Below are 17,320 nucleotides of genomic sequence, written 5' to 3'. Positions count from 1 at the left end.
GCGCAGTTTTTATGTTCGAGAACGTGCGTGGTCGCTTCCACTGTTTTCCTTTTTTTCAACTCAAACGTCGCTAGCCTTGCCAGGCTGCCGAAGCTGTGTGCAAGATCAAGGGACTGGATTGACTACCCATGTCGTTGTCCCGTTTGGTTTTGAAGTCGGCTTAATGCTGTTTTGTTATAGTTAAAATACCAAATACTATCAGAAGAAGTGATCTATCGTCACAGAATCTGGTGAGTACTGAGTAGACCAACGCGCCAACGAGCTTGCTAGCTAGCTACTCGATGACGGTACCGTTACAGCACAGATCCGATGTGTGAAAATAAAGCCATTGGCTGCTGCTTTACAGCTTGGAAGATTAGCTAGCTACGAGTTTAAAGTTATCGTGCTGGCTAGCTAAGTAAGGACGGTTAGCTAGTTACTGCAAAACTAGCAATGTAACGTTAGCTAGCTAACGTTATGTGGTGAGACTGACAGCTACTTTAACTAACGTTAACTACTCTAGCGAACACATTATCTATATAACTACTGTACGTTGTTGACTCAATATGTTGTTGTCTGTTTCTTCTGAAGAAACCCCAGCTAGTTAGTTAGTTGACAGAATTCCCAGTTAACTAGTTATCTTGCTATGACGTTTTGACGGTAGAAACGGGCTAGGTAGCTAACTACACTAGGGAGACAGATTTTGTGTGGTGATTCATTCTGTCCTTGTTTGCAGTAAGGGATGGTCACAGAATATTTCAACATCTGAGAATGAGCCTGTGAAACTTTAGAGGAAATAGTAGGCCTATGTAAGTTGCTCAATCAACAGGACCTTTATAAACTAAGTGCTGTATGTCTGTGTTACATAGCTAAATAACTACCGAAGCATAACCCTTAATTAGTACGCTCCTAGACCTGGGGATATTAATGTTACTCTCCCCTGAACTGTCATACGTTCCGTCAGTCAAGGTAATTAGCTATACCATGTTGTTATACCTCTTCTCAGTCAGTATATCTTCTCAGTAAGTTGTCAAAATGTTATTGCTGTTCAGTTGCGTAACTAGCTACCTTGCAAGCTACCTACACAATGTTGAAGTATCCTCATAGACTCACTGTCAAGAGTGTGACTAGGTTGGAAAAAGAGCCAGGTAGACTACAGGTATGATTGTTAAAGACGCTCAGAGAGCATTCACAGACACAGGTAGTGTAGTTGTTTTGCTTGGCAAAGATCAAGAAACTGAAACTGTCATATTCATGAATGGAGTGTACTGTTTCTTTACAATCATTTAACTTCCAGGAATAGCACTGGCTTCAAAATACCAGGGAGTGGAGTGTGAATTCCATAGATTATTATAAGGTGAATTATTAATCAGCCAGTGCACATAGCTGCGCTCAGGAAGGAAACGGGTTGGCACCACACTACACAACTGATTAGAAAAGCACATGCATACTAGCTAAGTATACTGTACTGTAACCTAGATGTGTTCTAGTCTGCATCATGCAGAGTTATGAGGGAAGAACAATAAGGGTGACTCTCCGGTTTATCTTAAGTAGGCTACATTCCCCTGTTTCCTCATCAGTACAATCTGCAATGTTGTCTTAGATCTAGACTGTATTGTTGTTGTGAATTGTGATTTAGTTGCTAAATCTCAGTCATTTGACTGTTTGTTTGTTTGTTCACTTAGTAAATGGGTAGCTGACAAATGCAAACAGTAGCCTAAACCAGCGTGCACACTCTGCTATGCAAAGCAAATACCCTGCTGGACAGCAAATACCCTGCTGGTAGACATAACTTAGTGGATCTAGGCTTTGTAACTGCACTCGGAGCAGCTCACCACCACAACGTTTTCAAACTTAAAGGAACCCATTTGATCACTCAAACTGAAACTTTGCACTCAGTTGAGAAATATAACACATGGTCTAATTAAAGTTGGCTAGGCACAACTATCTCTGGCCCTGTTTCAGATAGCCATGCCATCTCCATTTGAATGCACTTTGCTTTGTGAAGCATGCAGATGCAGGTACTGGTGTTGTCCCATATAATTGAAATGTGCAACAGGTTTTAACATGCCCTGCTCCCAGCACCTCCACTTTATGACATGGCTATGGAAACTATGGAAACCCAGAGACAGTGTTCTCATTTTCTTGCAGCCTGTCTATGGATGATGCTACTCTTAGAGTTAGACAGTGATATTCTTGTCTATCCTATAATTTATGTGCCTGTATTAATAAGTAAAGCATTGCCTAGAGGAGGAGTGCTGATCTAGAATCAGGTCCTCCCTGTCCATTCATTATAATCTAAAATGCACAACTGTTCCCAGATCAGCACTCCTACTCTGAGGAGAAGCTTTATGAATACGGTGTTATGATTAAAGTAAATTCCCTGCATTTTCACTCAATAATTTACAGCCTTCCTTGCTGTAAGATGGAGAGCTTGTTATATATGGTGACTTGCCTTGGTTGTTTATGAATACATAAGAGTCTCTCTGGTTATCTGCCTGAGAAAACCATGCCAGTCTTGTTGTTTGTCTCCCTCCTTCATCTCTGAGTGAACGAGTGGGGGCAGGGGGATGGAGAGAGAGGAAAACGAGAGAAGGGAAGAGAGAAACGGATAGAGGGCCAGAGAGAGAGGTAGAGACGGAGAGAGAAAGTCAGAGATTAGAGAGACAGAACATGACAGACTTGGTGGGAGAAAGAGAGTGTTAGGGAGAGATATATACAGTCTGTATTCAAGGCTTCCTTGGCATTAGATATCATAACAACCCTGCTAGCTGTACCCTCTCTGCCCTACTTGGCCTCTTTCCTGTGTGTTTTCTAAACAACCCAGCCCAGGTCTCTTTAGTTCAGTCACATCTAAGCCATCTATCTCCTTCAAATCTGCAGCAGGCCATATTGTCTTCCCCCTCCAACTCAAGTCTGCTTTCATTGCCAGGAACATGTCACCATTAGGTCTACAAGACTGTCATTTATTCATTCCTCACATGAGTAATTTAAAGGGCTTCTGGGTGATTTTGCTATGCCAATTTCTCTCAGCTCCACTGTGCCGAATCTGCCCTCTGGGTCTTTGTCCCACCTGTGTGTGTCAGACTAGTTTCAATTCTCCTCTGTCCCTAAGACTTGGCTTGACTAAGTTGAGAGCAAAACATATTGAATTAATTTAAGGCCTGTAGGAGGGCCTGTAGGAGGGCCTGTAGGGGGGCCTGTAGGAGGGCCTGTAGGGGGGCCTGTAGGAGGGCCTGTAGGAGGGCCTGTAGGAGGGCCTGTAGGAGGGCCTGTAGGGGGGCCTGTAGGGGGGCCTGTAGGGGGGCCTGTAGGAGGGCCTGTAGGAGGGCCTGTAGGAGGGCCTGTAGGGGGTCCTGTAGGGGGGCCTGTAGGAGGGCCTGTAGGAGGGCCTGTAGGAGGGCCTGTAGGAGGGCCTGTAGGAGGGCCTGTAGGAGGGCCTCCTGTAGGAGGGCCTCCTGTAGGAGGGCCTGTAGGAGATGTACTTGGTGTATTTCTAATATTGTCCAGTAGTTGATATAGTATTTCAGGACTATTTTAGCATGTGATTCATAACTGTTCCTTCCCCCCATACTCTCTCTCTCCCCCATCCCTCTCTCTCTGTCTCCCCCCACCCTCTCTCTGTTTGGCTGAGCTGCCAGCCAATTAGGAAAGACATGTTATTTACATCTGAAGCAGAGTACCCAGCAGGCAGCAGCGCTCATGGGTCTGTTTGGATTGGGTGTTCGGTGCTTGTTATTGGAAACAGCTGAGCCAAGTACGACTGTTTGTTTGCTGTTGACTAGGTGTGTGTGTGTGTGTGTGTGTGTGTGTGTGTGTGTGTGTGTGTGTGTGTGTGTGTGTGTGTGTGTGTGTGTGTGTGTGTGTGTGTGTGTGTGTGTGTGTGTGTGTGTGTGTGTAGCTGAGTGCCTGACCGCCCGAGGTGTGTGTGATGAGAACACATGCTCCACTGTAATTCTCTACTAGTGTGAAGAGAGAAAGACCTGGAGGTTGTTCCTGTATTTGTGGCCAGTGTGATGATAAGTCCTCTTCACATCAGTTCAGGTAACTCACATGGATGCTCTCCTCCTTCCACAGGGGTCATAATGTCCCAGGTGATGTAAGCCCTCTGTCCGTCTCTTAAGCCAAAGATGAGCGAGGTGCAGGCCACGGTGGAGTTCTCTGTTGAGCTCCACAAGTTCTACAATGTGGACCTGTTCCAGAGAGGGTGAGTGAGTCTGTCTCTTCGTCACTGCTCTGCAGACTGACTGTCAGCCCTCTGTGGTGATACTTCTACACTGTCCTGTTTGTCAAGCACACCAAGGCTTTCTGGGGAAATTCCACGGGCCTCGATTTTCAACTTTCTGAATAACTTTACATTTAGTGTTATACTGTTGTTATTGCTTGAAGTTACAGGGACTGAAACGTTCATCCTCACTTAGCCCTCAGTCCCTATTTTGTAAATGAAAGGAAGTTTGATGGTGACATTTTGATGTCAATATAGATGTCACACGCCCTGTTCTAATGGATATGATTAAGATATGGTGGCAATGCCAGGTATCTTGTGGTGGGCCACTTTTCCTCAGCTGAACCATAATGATGATACCAGGAGGATTATTCAAATCCTTTTCAAGGCAAAGAGGTTGAATTGAGACATGTTGGTCAGTGATAATAACAAGCCTATGTCCTCCACGTAGGTTCCTCTCTCTGCACGTGAACATTCTGATCGTGACATTCTTCCATCTCATAATCGTGTTAAAATGATGTCCAGCTTTTCAGACACGCTATTGATCATTCATTCAAATGCCCGTTTATATTGATTTGTGCGTGGAAAAGTCCTCATCCTCCACCTTCTAAATCAGTCTGAGTAGAAAACACCCGCCTGGGGTCGTTGAGTTGACTAGCAAGTAAACACTGTCTCACCTCAAGAGGCCTGACTGACTTTATTTAAAGGGACACTATTTGTAGACATTTTGAGCACAGGGACTCTGTCATATCTATGTTAAGCAAGACTACCGCACGCTTCCAGACTACTGCTGTTGCTATAGGCTATTAGTCCCGTTTGTAGATGCACTCGTTTGACTAGGAGTTGTTATTTCCATCCACCGCTGATGCATGCCATGTGCAAGCTTCATGCTACCCTTTGAGAGGAATCCAGTCTAGATTTGTCACGATGGTTCCTGTACGTGGTATCAGAAACCTGTCACCCAAGTCATCAGGTCTGAGTAGTTAAACACACAACCATTATGTCTGATGAGTGATCTCTTCATTATGGTCTGGGTTGTGTTCAATAAGACACACACTGGTAAACAAAATGAAAATGAGTGTTTCTTATTGGACAAGTTCAGGTAGTCCCTCCTTGTTTCAATCTGTTTCCTTCCATTTAATACCTAATGAACACAGCCCTGATGGTGGAGCATGGTGTGATAATGGCCTTGGAACCCCGTCTTCACTGGCATACATGTAGTGCAGAGACCAGAAGTAGCAGTCTTCCTCAGCCAAGTAGAAAAACAGGCTTTTTCAGGGTCCAAGGGTTTGTGTATATTAACACAGGACCTGACGACCATTGTCTTGACAAGGACAGGTCACATGACTTGCCATTGTTGTGGTGTTTCATTCCGTGTTAGAATGCAGAGTTCCCTTAGGTTCCCTTATTGCTTCACAATGGCAGTGTAGCTGTGCTGTGACAGCTAGGCAGTGGTTTGTGTTAACAGTGGCTGTGGGTCTAACCTTTACAATAAGAGCTTTGCCTTTCCAGCTTTCACAAAACAATGTGTGGTTTATGGCGTGACATTTTAAGCTCAATGATAAACATGAATTTAGTAGTGATTTGGGCTCTTCTCCGCACATCATTCTACAATGAACTCATTAGAAAGCCTATCTAGCCTCTCCTCTTGTACACATTGATGCCTTTGTAATGTTTACAACCTTAAGGCCAAATGTGCTTCTTGCAGCAACGGTTGGCGTCAGCAAGACAAGACCACTGAGATACTGACATGCCTTCAGATCTTTATCTCCACACTGTACATTGATGTTCATCATGGAGATTGTCCTACTGTAACATTGACTCTTCACGGTCCCTGAGGCCTGAACTACTCTGGAAGCTGACATTCCAGTGTAGCGTGACACTAGTCTGCGCTAAGTGAACAATGTGTCTGTAGCCATCAGAATGCAGTCTGGCTGAGTGTCTGGTTGTAGTGGACTCAGCTGTGGAGCAGAGCAGGAAGCCGGCTGCGGCCTAGATATTCCCCCAACAGAGTTCCCATGACGTCGGCTTCAGAGAGGATGGAAAGCTCTCTTTTTGCTTCCTGCTTCACAGTGGCCTCTATCCACCGTTGTATTGCAGGGATTTTTCTTCCATTGTAATCCTTGGGCAGGCAGCCTAAACTGTTCACCTAAGTCCAAACTGTTTTTTATTTTATGAATTTTCGTGATGGAAAAACAATTACATTGTAAACTTAAATGACTAAAACCAGATATAAAATATGTAGAAAAAATAATGGACCTATATAGATTGAGTGGACAAAACATTATGAATACCTACTCTTTCCATGACATAGCTTTCACCTGTTCAGTCTATCATCCCTTATTGATGTCACTTGTTAAATCCACTTCCATCAGTGTAGATGAAGGGGAGGAGACAGGTTAAAGAAGGATTTTGAAGCCTTTAGACAACTGAGACATGGATTGTGTATGTGTGCCATTCAGAGGGTGAATGGACAAGACAAAACATTTAAGTGCCTTTGAACGGGGTTTGGTAGTAGGTGCCAGGCTCACCGGTTTGAGTGTGTCAAGAATTGCAACGCTGCTGGGTTTTTCATTCTTAACAGTTTCCCGTGTGTATCAAGAATGGTCCACCTCCCAAAGGACATCCAGCCAACTTGACACAACAGTGGGAAGCATTGGAGTCAACATGGGCAGCATTCCTGTGGAACACTTTCCTAACGTTCCTAATGTTCTGTACACTCAGTGAATATTTTAAATAATATCATCTTTAAGAATGAACCATCACCAAAATAAAAGTTTGACATTCAGGGAGAATAAAAAAATTCCAAAACAATGAATTTAGCGGTATTAATTTAGTTATAATGTTTGAGAAAAAGAACACAGCCATGGCAAAATGCGTAAAATAGGAAACTAGCATTAAAACTGCATCATTTTCTCTCAGTTCCATGGCAGAATATGTAGAATAGCAGGAAACTAGCATTAAAACTGCGTCATTTTCTCTCAGTTCCATGGCAGAATATGTAGAATAGCAGGAAACTAGCATTAAAACTGCGTCATTTTCTCTCAGTTCCATGGCAGAATATGTAGAATCGCAGAATATTTGCTTTAAAACTGCAAAATGTTGTATCTATAGAGCCAAGAAGGGGGCCTCTAAAATGTTCTTTAAGATGTAGCCACGCTGAGACGTGCTCATTGCCACGCCCAGCACCTAAGCCCCTTTTTGAGCCAGAAAAAAAACGGTATAGTTTCCATAGCAATGTTCCCTCTCATTTTCAGGTCTGCTGAATGCAAACTTGAAAGTTGTGAAAATTCTGTGCAACTTCCAGCGTGCGTTTACTGTGAACACTGAGGCTGTACCTGCTTTAAGTTACACTTTCAGACAATGGTCAGGTAGGCAACTGTGGCTATTTGATCATCATTTAGAGTGGTCTACCAGAGTGGCCTACCATCAAAAACAATGGAGAAAATGCATCCCATAACATTTTAACATGGAAACAGCTGTTCTATCATTCAGCCTACAGTAGCAGCCAATGTGTGGTGTTCAATGTAGGCCCACATTCCATGAGACTTTAGACTTGACATTAACCTGTTAATCCACTTGTCCTTCAGACAAGGAGGTGACTGAGAATGTTGTTGTTGTTGGATACAAGAAACCACTTTCCAAAATAAAATGCATTATTATTCCCATACCATTATTACAGAGAATCAGACAAATGATTCTAATGTCTGCCTATTGGCTACTTAGATTATTCAAGCCTGTCTCATAATACAACACTCCCCTTTTTTAAGAAAAACAAAGTGCTCTTTACCAGACTGGCTTTTCAAAGATGTCTAGAAATGTAGGAAGCTGTTTCTTTGATCTCAAATCAAACACATCTTGGTGCAGAGTACACTGAGTCCTACATGTCAATACAATAGATTCCGATGTGTTCTGCCTACAACAAAATCTCTTGCACAGTTAGTTTTGCATACTAAGTCTTGCATAGTTTGTTTTGTTTCGATATGTTACATTGAAAGTGGCTAATATTGCATTGATTCGATCACAATTCCCACAGTAGAGCGAATCGTTGATAGTTTTAACTAAAGGGGAGAAAACTATAAAGTTGAATAAAGTTCAATCTCCTGCTTCTCTGCGAGGGCTGATATTTCTTCTGTCCGGCAGTCCCAGGGAGCTACGCACGAGCGCAGCTTAGAGGGAACATTGATCCATAGTGATCTCAACAGCACCTCATATGCAGAGTCCTGTGTCTGCTACGTAGATGTGATATAAGACTAGTCCATATCCTAGTGTATTTTGGTCTGTGTCCGGCTGTCTGCTTTCCTTCCATTGGAAACATATGGCGAGTCAGGAAACAAACATGGGATGTGGTTCAGACGGACACAAGAGTGGGATAGGCTGCTCCTTTCTGGTGCTGCTGCAGCATCAGACACACACACACACACACACACACACACACACACACACACACACACACACACACACACACACACACACACACGGCTTTGAGTCAGCCTAGTAGTCAGGTTATACCAGCCACGGCTTCGAGCCAGTCTAGTAGTCAGGTTATACCAGCCACAGCTCTGAATCAGCCTAGTAGTCAGGTTATACCAGCCACAGCTTCGAGCTAGTCTAGTAGTCGGGTTATACCAGCCACGGCTTTGAGCCGGTCTAGTAGTCAGGTTATACCAGCCACGGCTTCGAGTCAGCCTAGTAGTCAGGTTATACCAGCCATGGCTCCGAGTCAGCCTAGTAGTCAGGTTATACCAGCCACGGCTCTGAATCAGCATAGTAGTCAGGTTATACCAGCCACGGCTCCGAGTCAGCCTAGTAGTCAGGTTATACCAGCCACGGCTCCGAGCCAGCCTAGTAGTCAGGTTATACCAGCCACGGCTTCGAGCCAGCCTAGTAGTCAGGTTATACCAGCCACGGCTCCGAGCCAGCCTAGTAGTCAGGTTATACCAGCCACGGCTCCGAGCCAGCCTAGTAGTCAGGTTATACCAGCCACGGCTTCGAGCCAGCCTAGTAGTCAGGTTATACCAGCCACGGCTCCGAGCCAGCCTAGTAGTCAGGTTATACCAGCCACGGCTTCGAGCCAGCCTAGTAGTCAGGTTATACCAGCCACGGCTCCGAGCCAGCCTAGTAGTCAGGTTATACCAGCCACGGCTTCGAGCCAGCCTAGTAGTCAGGTTATACCAGCCAAACATCTCTTCCACATCTGGGAAATGTACATTCAAACGGAGACCGCATGTTGTAATACTGTCCTGTCCTGAGCAGAGCACTGACCAGCAGACAGTCTCCGAGTAGGACTGCTGTTCTAGGATCAGGTCCACCCAGGCTGTCATGTGATCTTATTCATTATGATTGTAAAGAGAGAACTGATCCCAGATCAGTACATGTTTGTTTGAATATGGGCCCTGGTCTTTCTTTACTCATCAATACTTTAAATGTGAGTTTAACACACGAGTGAGTGTTAAAGAAAGTGCTCATTATTCATTCATGAAAAGTGAAAGCTCGTTTTACATGCCTTTAGTAAACCTACACAGACTGTTCTCTTCTTACGAGGCTGTCTCTCCCCTGTCTCCGCTCTAAACTACAGGCCTATAGGTTAGTCAGGTTATAAACTCTTACTCTTTCTATACACTGCCTTCAAAGTATTCATACCTCCTGACCTGTTCCACATGTTGTTACAGCCTGGATTCAAAATGGATTAAATAGATGTTTCTCACCCATCTACACACACAACCTCATGACAAAATGAAAACAGGTTTTTAGAAATGTTTGCAAATTTATTGAAAAATGAAATGCAGTAATCTCAGGATGCATGTTTTGGAATATTTTTATTCTGTACAGACATTTTTTCTCTGTCATTTAGGTTCGTATTGTAGAGTAACTACAATGTTGTTGATTGAGTTTTCTCCTATCACAGCCATTAAACTCTAACCTTTTTAAACTAACCATTGGCCTCATGGTGAAATCCCTGAGCAGTTTCCTTCCTCTCTGGGCAACTGAGTTAGGAAGGACGCCTGTATCTTTGTAGTGACTGGGTGTATTGATACACCATCCAAAGTGTAGTTAATAACTTGACCATGCTCAAAGGGATATTCAATGTCTGCTTTTTTTATTTGTACCAATCTACCAATAGGTACCCTTCTTTGCGAGGCATTAGAATCTGTGTTTGAAATTCACTACTCGACTAAGGGATCTTACAGATAATTCTGTGTGTGGGGTACAGAGGTGAGGTAGTCATTCAAAAATGGCACACACAGTGAGTCCATGCAACTTATTATGTGACTTGTTAAGCACATGTTTACTCCTGAACTTATTTAGGCTTGACTCAATAAAGGGGCTGAATACTTATTTATTTAAGACATTTCAGCTTTTCATCTTTTATTAATCTGTCAAAAAAAATCTAAAAACATATTCCACTTTGTAATTATGGGGTATGGTGTGTAGGCAAGTGACAAAAAAACAAACATTTAATCCATTTGAAATTCAGGCTGTAATACACCAGAATGTGGAAAAAGTCAAGGGGTGTGAATACTTCCTGAAGGCTCTGTAGGCTAGAGATTTTTAATAGGCCAATTGTTCTAATTTCCATTGGGTTAAAGCTACAGTATGTCCCATCAAATGAGTTCTGTGCTTAGAATTCCTACATTTTGTAGAGACCTTGGACTAGAACATGCCGTGTCTACCTGCCTCATCAAGATGTTGGACTGACAGCTGCAAGAGCCTGGGTTCCAGTCCTGGTAGGGCTGACCTCTGAACACTATGTCCTCCCTGTTGTTTTCATTGCTAACTGTTCGTTTGTCTCCCAGGTTCTACCAGATCCGTGCCAGTATGAAAGTGCCACCACGAGTCCCTCACAAAGTAGAGGCCAGTCTACTCCACCCACCAGGTCTGTTAACACACACACTCGTTTTCTCTCTCTCTCTCGCTCTCTCTCGCTAAAATGCTTTAGTTGTGTGTTTCAACCATAAAGAAATCGCCTTCTTTTGTATTATTAATAATAATAATTTGTGTATCTGTTTTCAGGAAATTTGTCTTGCATCTCAAACCACATCACAGCACAGTAGGGGTTAGTTGTTTATTCAGTTGACTTATACTGGTGGGAATTGCTGATTTCTGGGCTCTGGGGGTTTGTAAAGATGGAGTCAGTATCTGTGGCCTGATGGTAGGAGCTGTGCTCCTGGTTGAGTGGGTGTGTCAGGTCAGTGGCAATTCTCACTCCTGCCCTCACTACTCTCTCCAAGAACAGCGCTTCCATGTTCTTCAGATTAACTCCACTTCTTTTGCAGCTGTTTTTATTACAGATGGATAGCTGTTTGTACCAGGCTTGGAAACACAATGTGGTTGTTTTTATTACAGATGGATAGCTGTTTGTACCAGGCTTGGTAACACAATGTGGTTGTTTTTATTACAGATGGATAGCTGTTTGTACCAGGCTTGGAAACACAATGTGGTTGTTTTTATTACAGATGGATAGCTGTTTGTACCAGGCTTGGAAACACAATGTGGTTGTTTTTATTACAGATGGATAGCTGTTTGTACCAGGCTTGGAAACACAATGTGGTTGTTTTTATTACAGATGGATAGCTGTTTGTACCAGGCTTGGAAACACAATGTGGTTGTTTTTATTACAGATGGATAGCTGTTTGTACCAGGCTTGGAAACACAATGTGGTTGTTTTTATTACAGATGGATAGCTGTTTGTACCAGGCTTGGAAACACAATGTGGTTGTTTTTATTACAGATGGATAGCTGTTTGTACCAGGCTTGGAAACACAATGTGGTTGTTTTTATTACAGATGGATAGCTGTTTGTACCAGGCTTGGAAACACAATGTGGTTGTTTTTATTACAGATGGATAGCTGTTTGTACCAGGCTTGGAAACACAATGTGGTTGTTTTTATTACAGATGGATAGCTGTTTGTACCAGGCTTGGAAACACAATGTGGTTGTTTTTATTACAGATGGATAGCTGTTTGTACCAGGCTTGGAAACACAATGTGGTTGTTTTTATTACAGATGGATAGCTGTTTGTACCAGGCTTGGTAACACAATGTGGTTGTTTTTATTACAGATGGATAGCTGTTTGTACCAGGCTTGGAAACACAATGTGGTTGTTTTTATTACAGATGGATAGCTGTTTGTACCAGGCTTGGTAACACAATGTGGTTGTTTTTATTACAGATGGATAGCTGTTTGTACCAGGCTTGGAAACACAATGTGGTTGTTTTTATTACAGATGGATAGCTGTTTGTACCAGGCTTGGAAACACAATGTGGTTGTTTTTATTACAGATGGATAGCTGTTTGTACCAGGCTTGGAAACACAATGTGGTTGTTTTTATTACAGATGGATAGCTGTTTGTACCAGGCTTGGAAACACAATGTGGTTGTTTTTATTACAGATGGATAGCTGTTTGTACCAGGCTTGGAAACACAATATGGTTGTTTTTATTACAGATGGATAGCTGTTTGTACCAGGCTTGGAAACACAATGTGGTTGTTTTTATTACAGATGGATAGCTGTTTGTACCAGGCTTGGTAACACAATGTGGTTGTTTTTATTACAGATGGATAGCTGTTTGTACCAGGCTTGGAAACACAATGTGGTTGTTTTTATTACAGATGGATAGCTGTTTGTACCAGGCTTGGAAACACAATGTGGTTGTTTTTATTACAGATGGATAGCTGTTTGTACCAGGCTTGGAAACACAATGTGGTTGTTTTTATTACAGATGGATAGCTGTTTGTACCAGGCTTGGAAACACAATGTGGTTGTTTTTATTACAGATGGATAGCTGTTTGTACCAGGCTTGGAAACACAATGTGGTTGTTTTTATTACAGATGGATAGCTGTTTGTACCAGGCTTGGTAACACAATGTGGTTGTTTTTATTACAGATGGATAGCTGTTTGTACCAGGCTTGGAAACACAATGTGGTTGTTTTTATTACAGATGGATAGCTGTTTGTACCAGGCTTGGAAACACAATGTGGTTGTTTTTATTACAGATGGATAGCTGTTTGTACCAGGCTTGGTAACACAATGTGGTTGTTTTTATTACAGATGGATAGCTGTTTGTACCAGGCTTGGAAACACAATGTGGTTGTTTTTATTACAGATGGATAGCTGTTTGTACCAGGCTTGGAAACACAATGTGGTTGTTTTTATTACAGATGGATAGCTGTTTGTACCAGGCTTGGAAACACAATGTGGTTGTTTTTATTACAGATGGATAGCTGTTTGTACCAGGCTTGGAAACACAATGTGGTTGTTTTTATTACAGATGGATAGCTGTTTGTACCAGGCTTGGAAACACAATGTGGTTGTTTTTATTTTGTTCACCTGATATTTCTGATAAATACAGTCCTTGTTGTCCCTTGTTTATCTGTCGTGTTTGAGTCCAGGAGAGTTTTGAGTCAATTATAGTTCCAAGATATTTGTATTGCTCAACTGATTCTATTTTAAGTCGATGTGGATGGGCCCGGTATCATCTTTTATATTTCTGAGGTTTGTCATTTCCTTTGTTTTCCCTCATTTAAGAATGTGTTTTCCTTATTTCTGTCCTGTAGTCGTCCCGGACACCTCTATTAAACGCTTGCTGTATCATCTGCATACTTTACTGTTCCACCTTCTGGTGTTATTTGGGTGCAAACGTTAGTGTAGAGGGTGAACCGAACCAGCAAAAGGACACTGCTCTGGGATCCCCTTCTATTGGTGGTTAGTGGGTTCTGATGTATTCACACTGAACCTCACTCTTCTGACCCGACTGGTGAGAGCACCTGATCCCGTTGATGAGACGTGTGTTGATGTCCATGGTCGCACGTTTGTTCACCAGAATATCAGGATGTAATGTGTCCAAGGCAGATAAAGAAATCTACAAAAAGTATTGTGGCATATGAACATGGTTTATCCAGATCATGTAGATTTTATGAAGGAGGAAGGCCAGTGTATCTTCAGTTCCACGGCCTGGTTTATATGGCATCTGGAACGAGTCCAGAGGCTCTCTGTGTGCAGGAGAAGGTGTCCCAGGACAATGGGGTCCAAACATTAGATTATCACAGAGGTCAAGCAGATGGGATGACCAGCAGATGTGAATGGGCACAATAGTTTCAGCCAGATTTGGGCGGTTCTGCTGCTGTCTAATGACATTTGAAAAAGTATTCTGTACATGTTACACAGCCATTTACACTCCCTGATAACATCCCACTTAGACCATCACAGCCTTTTGCTTTCTGAGGTTTGAGTTTGGAGAAGACCTGAAAGACAACCTTTTCAGAGATGATTCTGGGACTGTCATTTTGGAGGGGTAAGTAATTTACAGAAATCCTGTCCGTTGTTTTAAATATGGCAAAGCAGTGGTTCAGGTGATTGGCTAGATTGTTATCAGTAAGTGGTAGTGCTGCCAAGGTGTTCTTCTCCATACCCATCGTTTGGTTAGACATTCCCATGCCTCCCATGTATTGTTATTTTCAAGTATGTTTTCCATTTTGAGTTAGTAATCCAAGTTGTTGTTTTTTTATCTGTTGTTTAATGTCTTTGAATGGATTTCATCAGAGTTGTATCCACACCTTGACTTTTTCCTCATTTTCTTACATCCTTATTCTAAAATGGATGACATTTTTGCATCTCATTTACATAAGTATTCAGACCCTTTACTCATAATGGGTTCTGACTTCTAAACTTGAAATATTGTTAATCATCAGGTATCCTATGGAAAGGAGGAGGGCCACAGTCTGGTTTCTACACCAGAAGTGAATGGGTATCTGTAGGAGGAATGTATATGGTGGGGTCAATTAAGGGTGGATATGAGCCAGAGGCTTGGAATGTACTGAGTAAAGGAAAGGCAATCACATGGTTTTGGTCACTGATAAGGGTGGAGAGATGTGGAATGGGGTGCTGAGGTCAGCTCACATTAAGGGAGAAGGAACAGTTTATTTACCTGCATCACTTAACTTCCTGCCTAGCAATAAAGATATCATATTTTAGAGGGAAGGAGGAGACTTCACCCAAATTGGGGTGTATATACTTGTGCTGGTGGGAACATTGTCTGTTCGCTGTCTGACCCTTTGGGTGAATAAACTTGGTTTGATCTTTAAAAATCATCCATGAGTTTTTACTCAGTTCATTTAGAACCTAACACTCAGTACTTTGTTGAAGTACCTTTGGCAGTGGTTACAGCCTCAAGTCTTCTTGGGTATGACGCTATAAGCTCAGCACACCTGTATTTGGGGAGTTTCTCCCATTCTTCTCTGAAGATTCTCTCAAGCTCTGTCAGGTTGGATGGGAAGCGTCGCTGCACAGCTATTTTCAGGTCTCTCCAGAGTAGAGGTCGACCGATTAATCGGAATGGCCGATTTAATTAGGGCCGATTTCAAGTTTTCATAACAATCGGAAATCGGTATTTTTGGACGCTGATTTGGCCGAATATATATATATATATATATATATATTTTTTTTTACACCTTTATTTAACTAGGCAAGTCAGTTAAGAACGCATTCTTATTTTCAATGATGGCCTAGGAACGGTGGGTTAACTGCCTTGTTCAGGGGCAGAACGACAGATTTTTACCTTGTCAGCTCGGGGATTCAATCTTGCAACCTTACGGTTAACTAGTCCAACGCTCTAACCACCTGCTTTACATTGCACTCCACGAGAAGCCTGCCTGTTACGCGAACGCAGTAAGAAGCCAAGGTAAGTTGCTAGCTAGCATTAAACTTATCTTATAAAAAACAATCAATCAATCATAATCACTAGTTAACTACACATGGTTGATGATATTACTAGTTTATCTAGCCTGTCCTGCGTTGCATATAATCGCTTAGGTACACGTTGCTCCAACGTGTACCTAACCATAAACATCAATGCCTTTCTTAAAATCAATACACAAGTATATATTTTTAAACCTGCATATTTAGTTAATATTGCCTGCTAACATGAATCTCTTTTAACTAGGGAAAATGTGTCACTTCTCTTGCAAACAGAGTCAGGGTATATGCAGCAGTTTGGGCCGCCTGGCTCGTTGCGAACTGTGTGAAGACTATTTCTTCCTAACAAAGACAGCCGACTTCGCCAAACGGGGGATGATTTAACAAAAGCGCGTTTGCGAAAAAAGCACAATCGTTGCACGACTGTACCTAACCATAAACATCAATGCCTTTCTTAAAATCAATACACAAAGTATATATTTTTAAACCTGCATATTTAGCTAAAAGAAATCCAGGTTAGCAGGCAATATTAACCAGGTGAAATTGTGTCACTTCTCTTGCGTTCATTGCACGCAGAGTTAGGGTATATGCAACAGTTTGGGCCGCCTGGCTCGTTGCGAACTAATTTGCCAGAATTGTACGTAATTATGACATAACATTGAAGGTTGTGCAATGTAACAGGAATATTTAGACTTAGGGATGCCACCCGTTAGATAAAATACGGACCAGTTCCGTATTTCACTGAAAGAATAAACGTTTTGTTTTCGAGATGATAATTTCCGGATTCGACCATATTAATGACCTAAGGCTCGTATTTCAGTGTGTTTATTGTATTATAATTAAGTCTATGATTTGATAGAGCAGTCTGACTGAGCGGTGGTAGGCAGCAGCAGGCTCGTAAGCATTCATTCAAGCAGCACTTTCGTGCGTTTTGCCAGCAGCTCTTCGCTGTGCTTCAAGCATTGCACTGTTTATGACTTCAAGCCTATCAACTCCCAAGATTAGGCTGGTGAACCCGATGTGAAATGGCTAGCTAGTTAGCGGGTGCGCGCTAATAGCGTTTCAAACATCACTCGCTCTGAGACATGGAGTAGTTGTTCCCCTTGCCCCTCATGGGTAACGCTGCTTCGAGGGTGGCTGTTGTCGATGTGTTCCTGGTTCGAGCCCAGGTAGGAGCTAGGAGAGGGACGGAAGCTATACTGTTACACTGGCAATACTAAAGTGCCTATAAGAACATCCAATAGTCAAAGGTATATGAAATACAAATGGTATAGAGAGAAATAGTCCTATAATTCCTATAATAACTACAACCTAAAACTTCTTACCTGGGAATATTGAAGACTCATGTTAAAAGGAACCACCAGCTTTCATATGTTCTCATGTTCTGAGCAAGGAACTTAAATGTTAGCTTTCTTACATGG

The 17,320-nt window shown here is 42.4% G+C and overlaps 1 protein-coding gene across 4 annotated transcripts in view; it reads left to right on the top strand.

Moving 5' to 3' along the window:
* fam135a (family with sequence similarity 135 member A) overlaps positions 1–17,320 on the top strand; it is a 54,426-nt gene continuing 37,106 nt past the window's right edge. For all 4 annotated transcript variants that reach the window (XM_045687075.2, XM_045687074.2, XM_082978522.1 and 1 more), the window contains exons 1-3: positions 1–230; positions 4,057–4,186; positions 11,002–11,081. In XM_045687075.2, coding sequence (XP_045543031.2) covers positions 4,110–4,186; positions 11,002–11,081 — 157 coding nt within the window. In that variant the 5' untranslated portion in view covers positions 1–230; positions 4,057–4,109. The remainder of the gene's footprint in view (positions 231–4,056; positions 4,187–11,001; positions 11,082–17,320) is intronic.

This window comes from Salmo salar, chromosome 01 (genome assembly GCF_965601325.2).
Source record: "Salmo salar chromosome 01, fSalSal1, whole genome shotgun sequence".
In the NCBI taxonomy this organism is placed as follows: Eukaryota; Metazoa; Chordata; class Actinopteri; order Salmoniformes; family Salmonidae; genus Salmo; species Salmo salar.
Note: the sequence above shows the minus strand (reverse complement) of the source record. Positions and strands in the feature narration are given on the sequence as shown.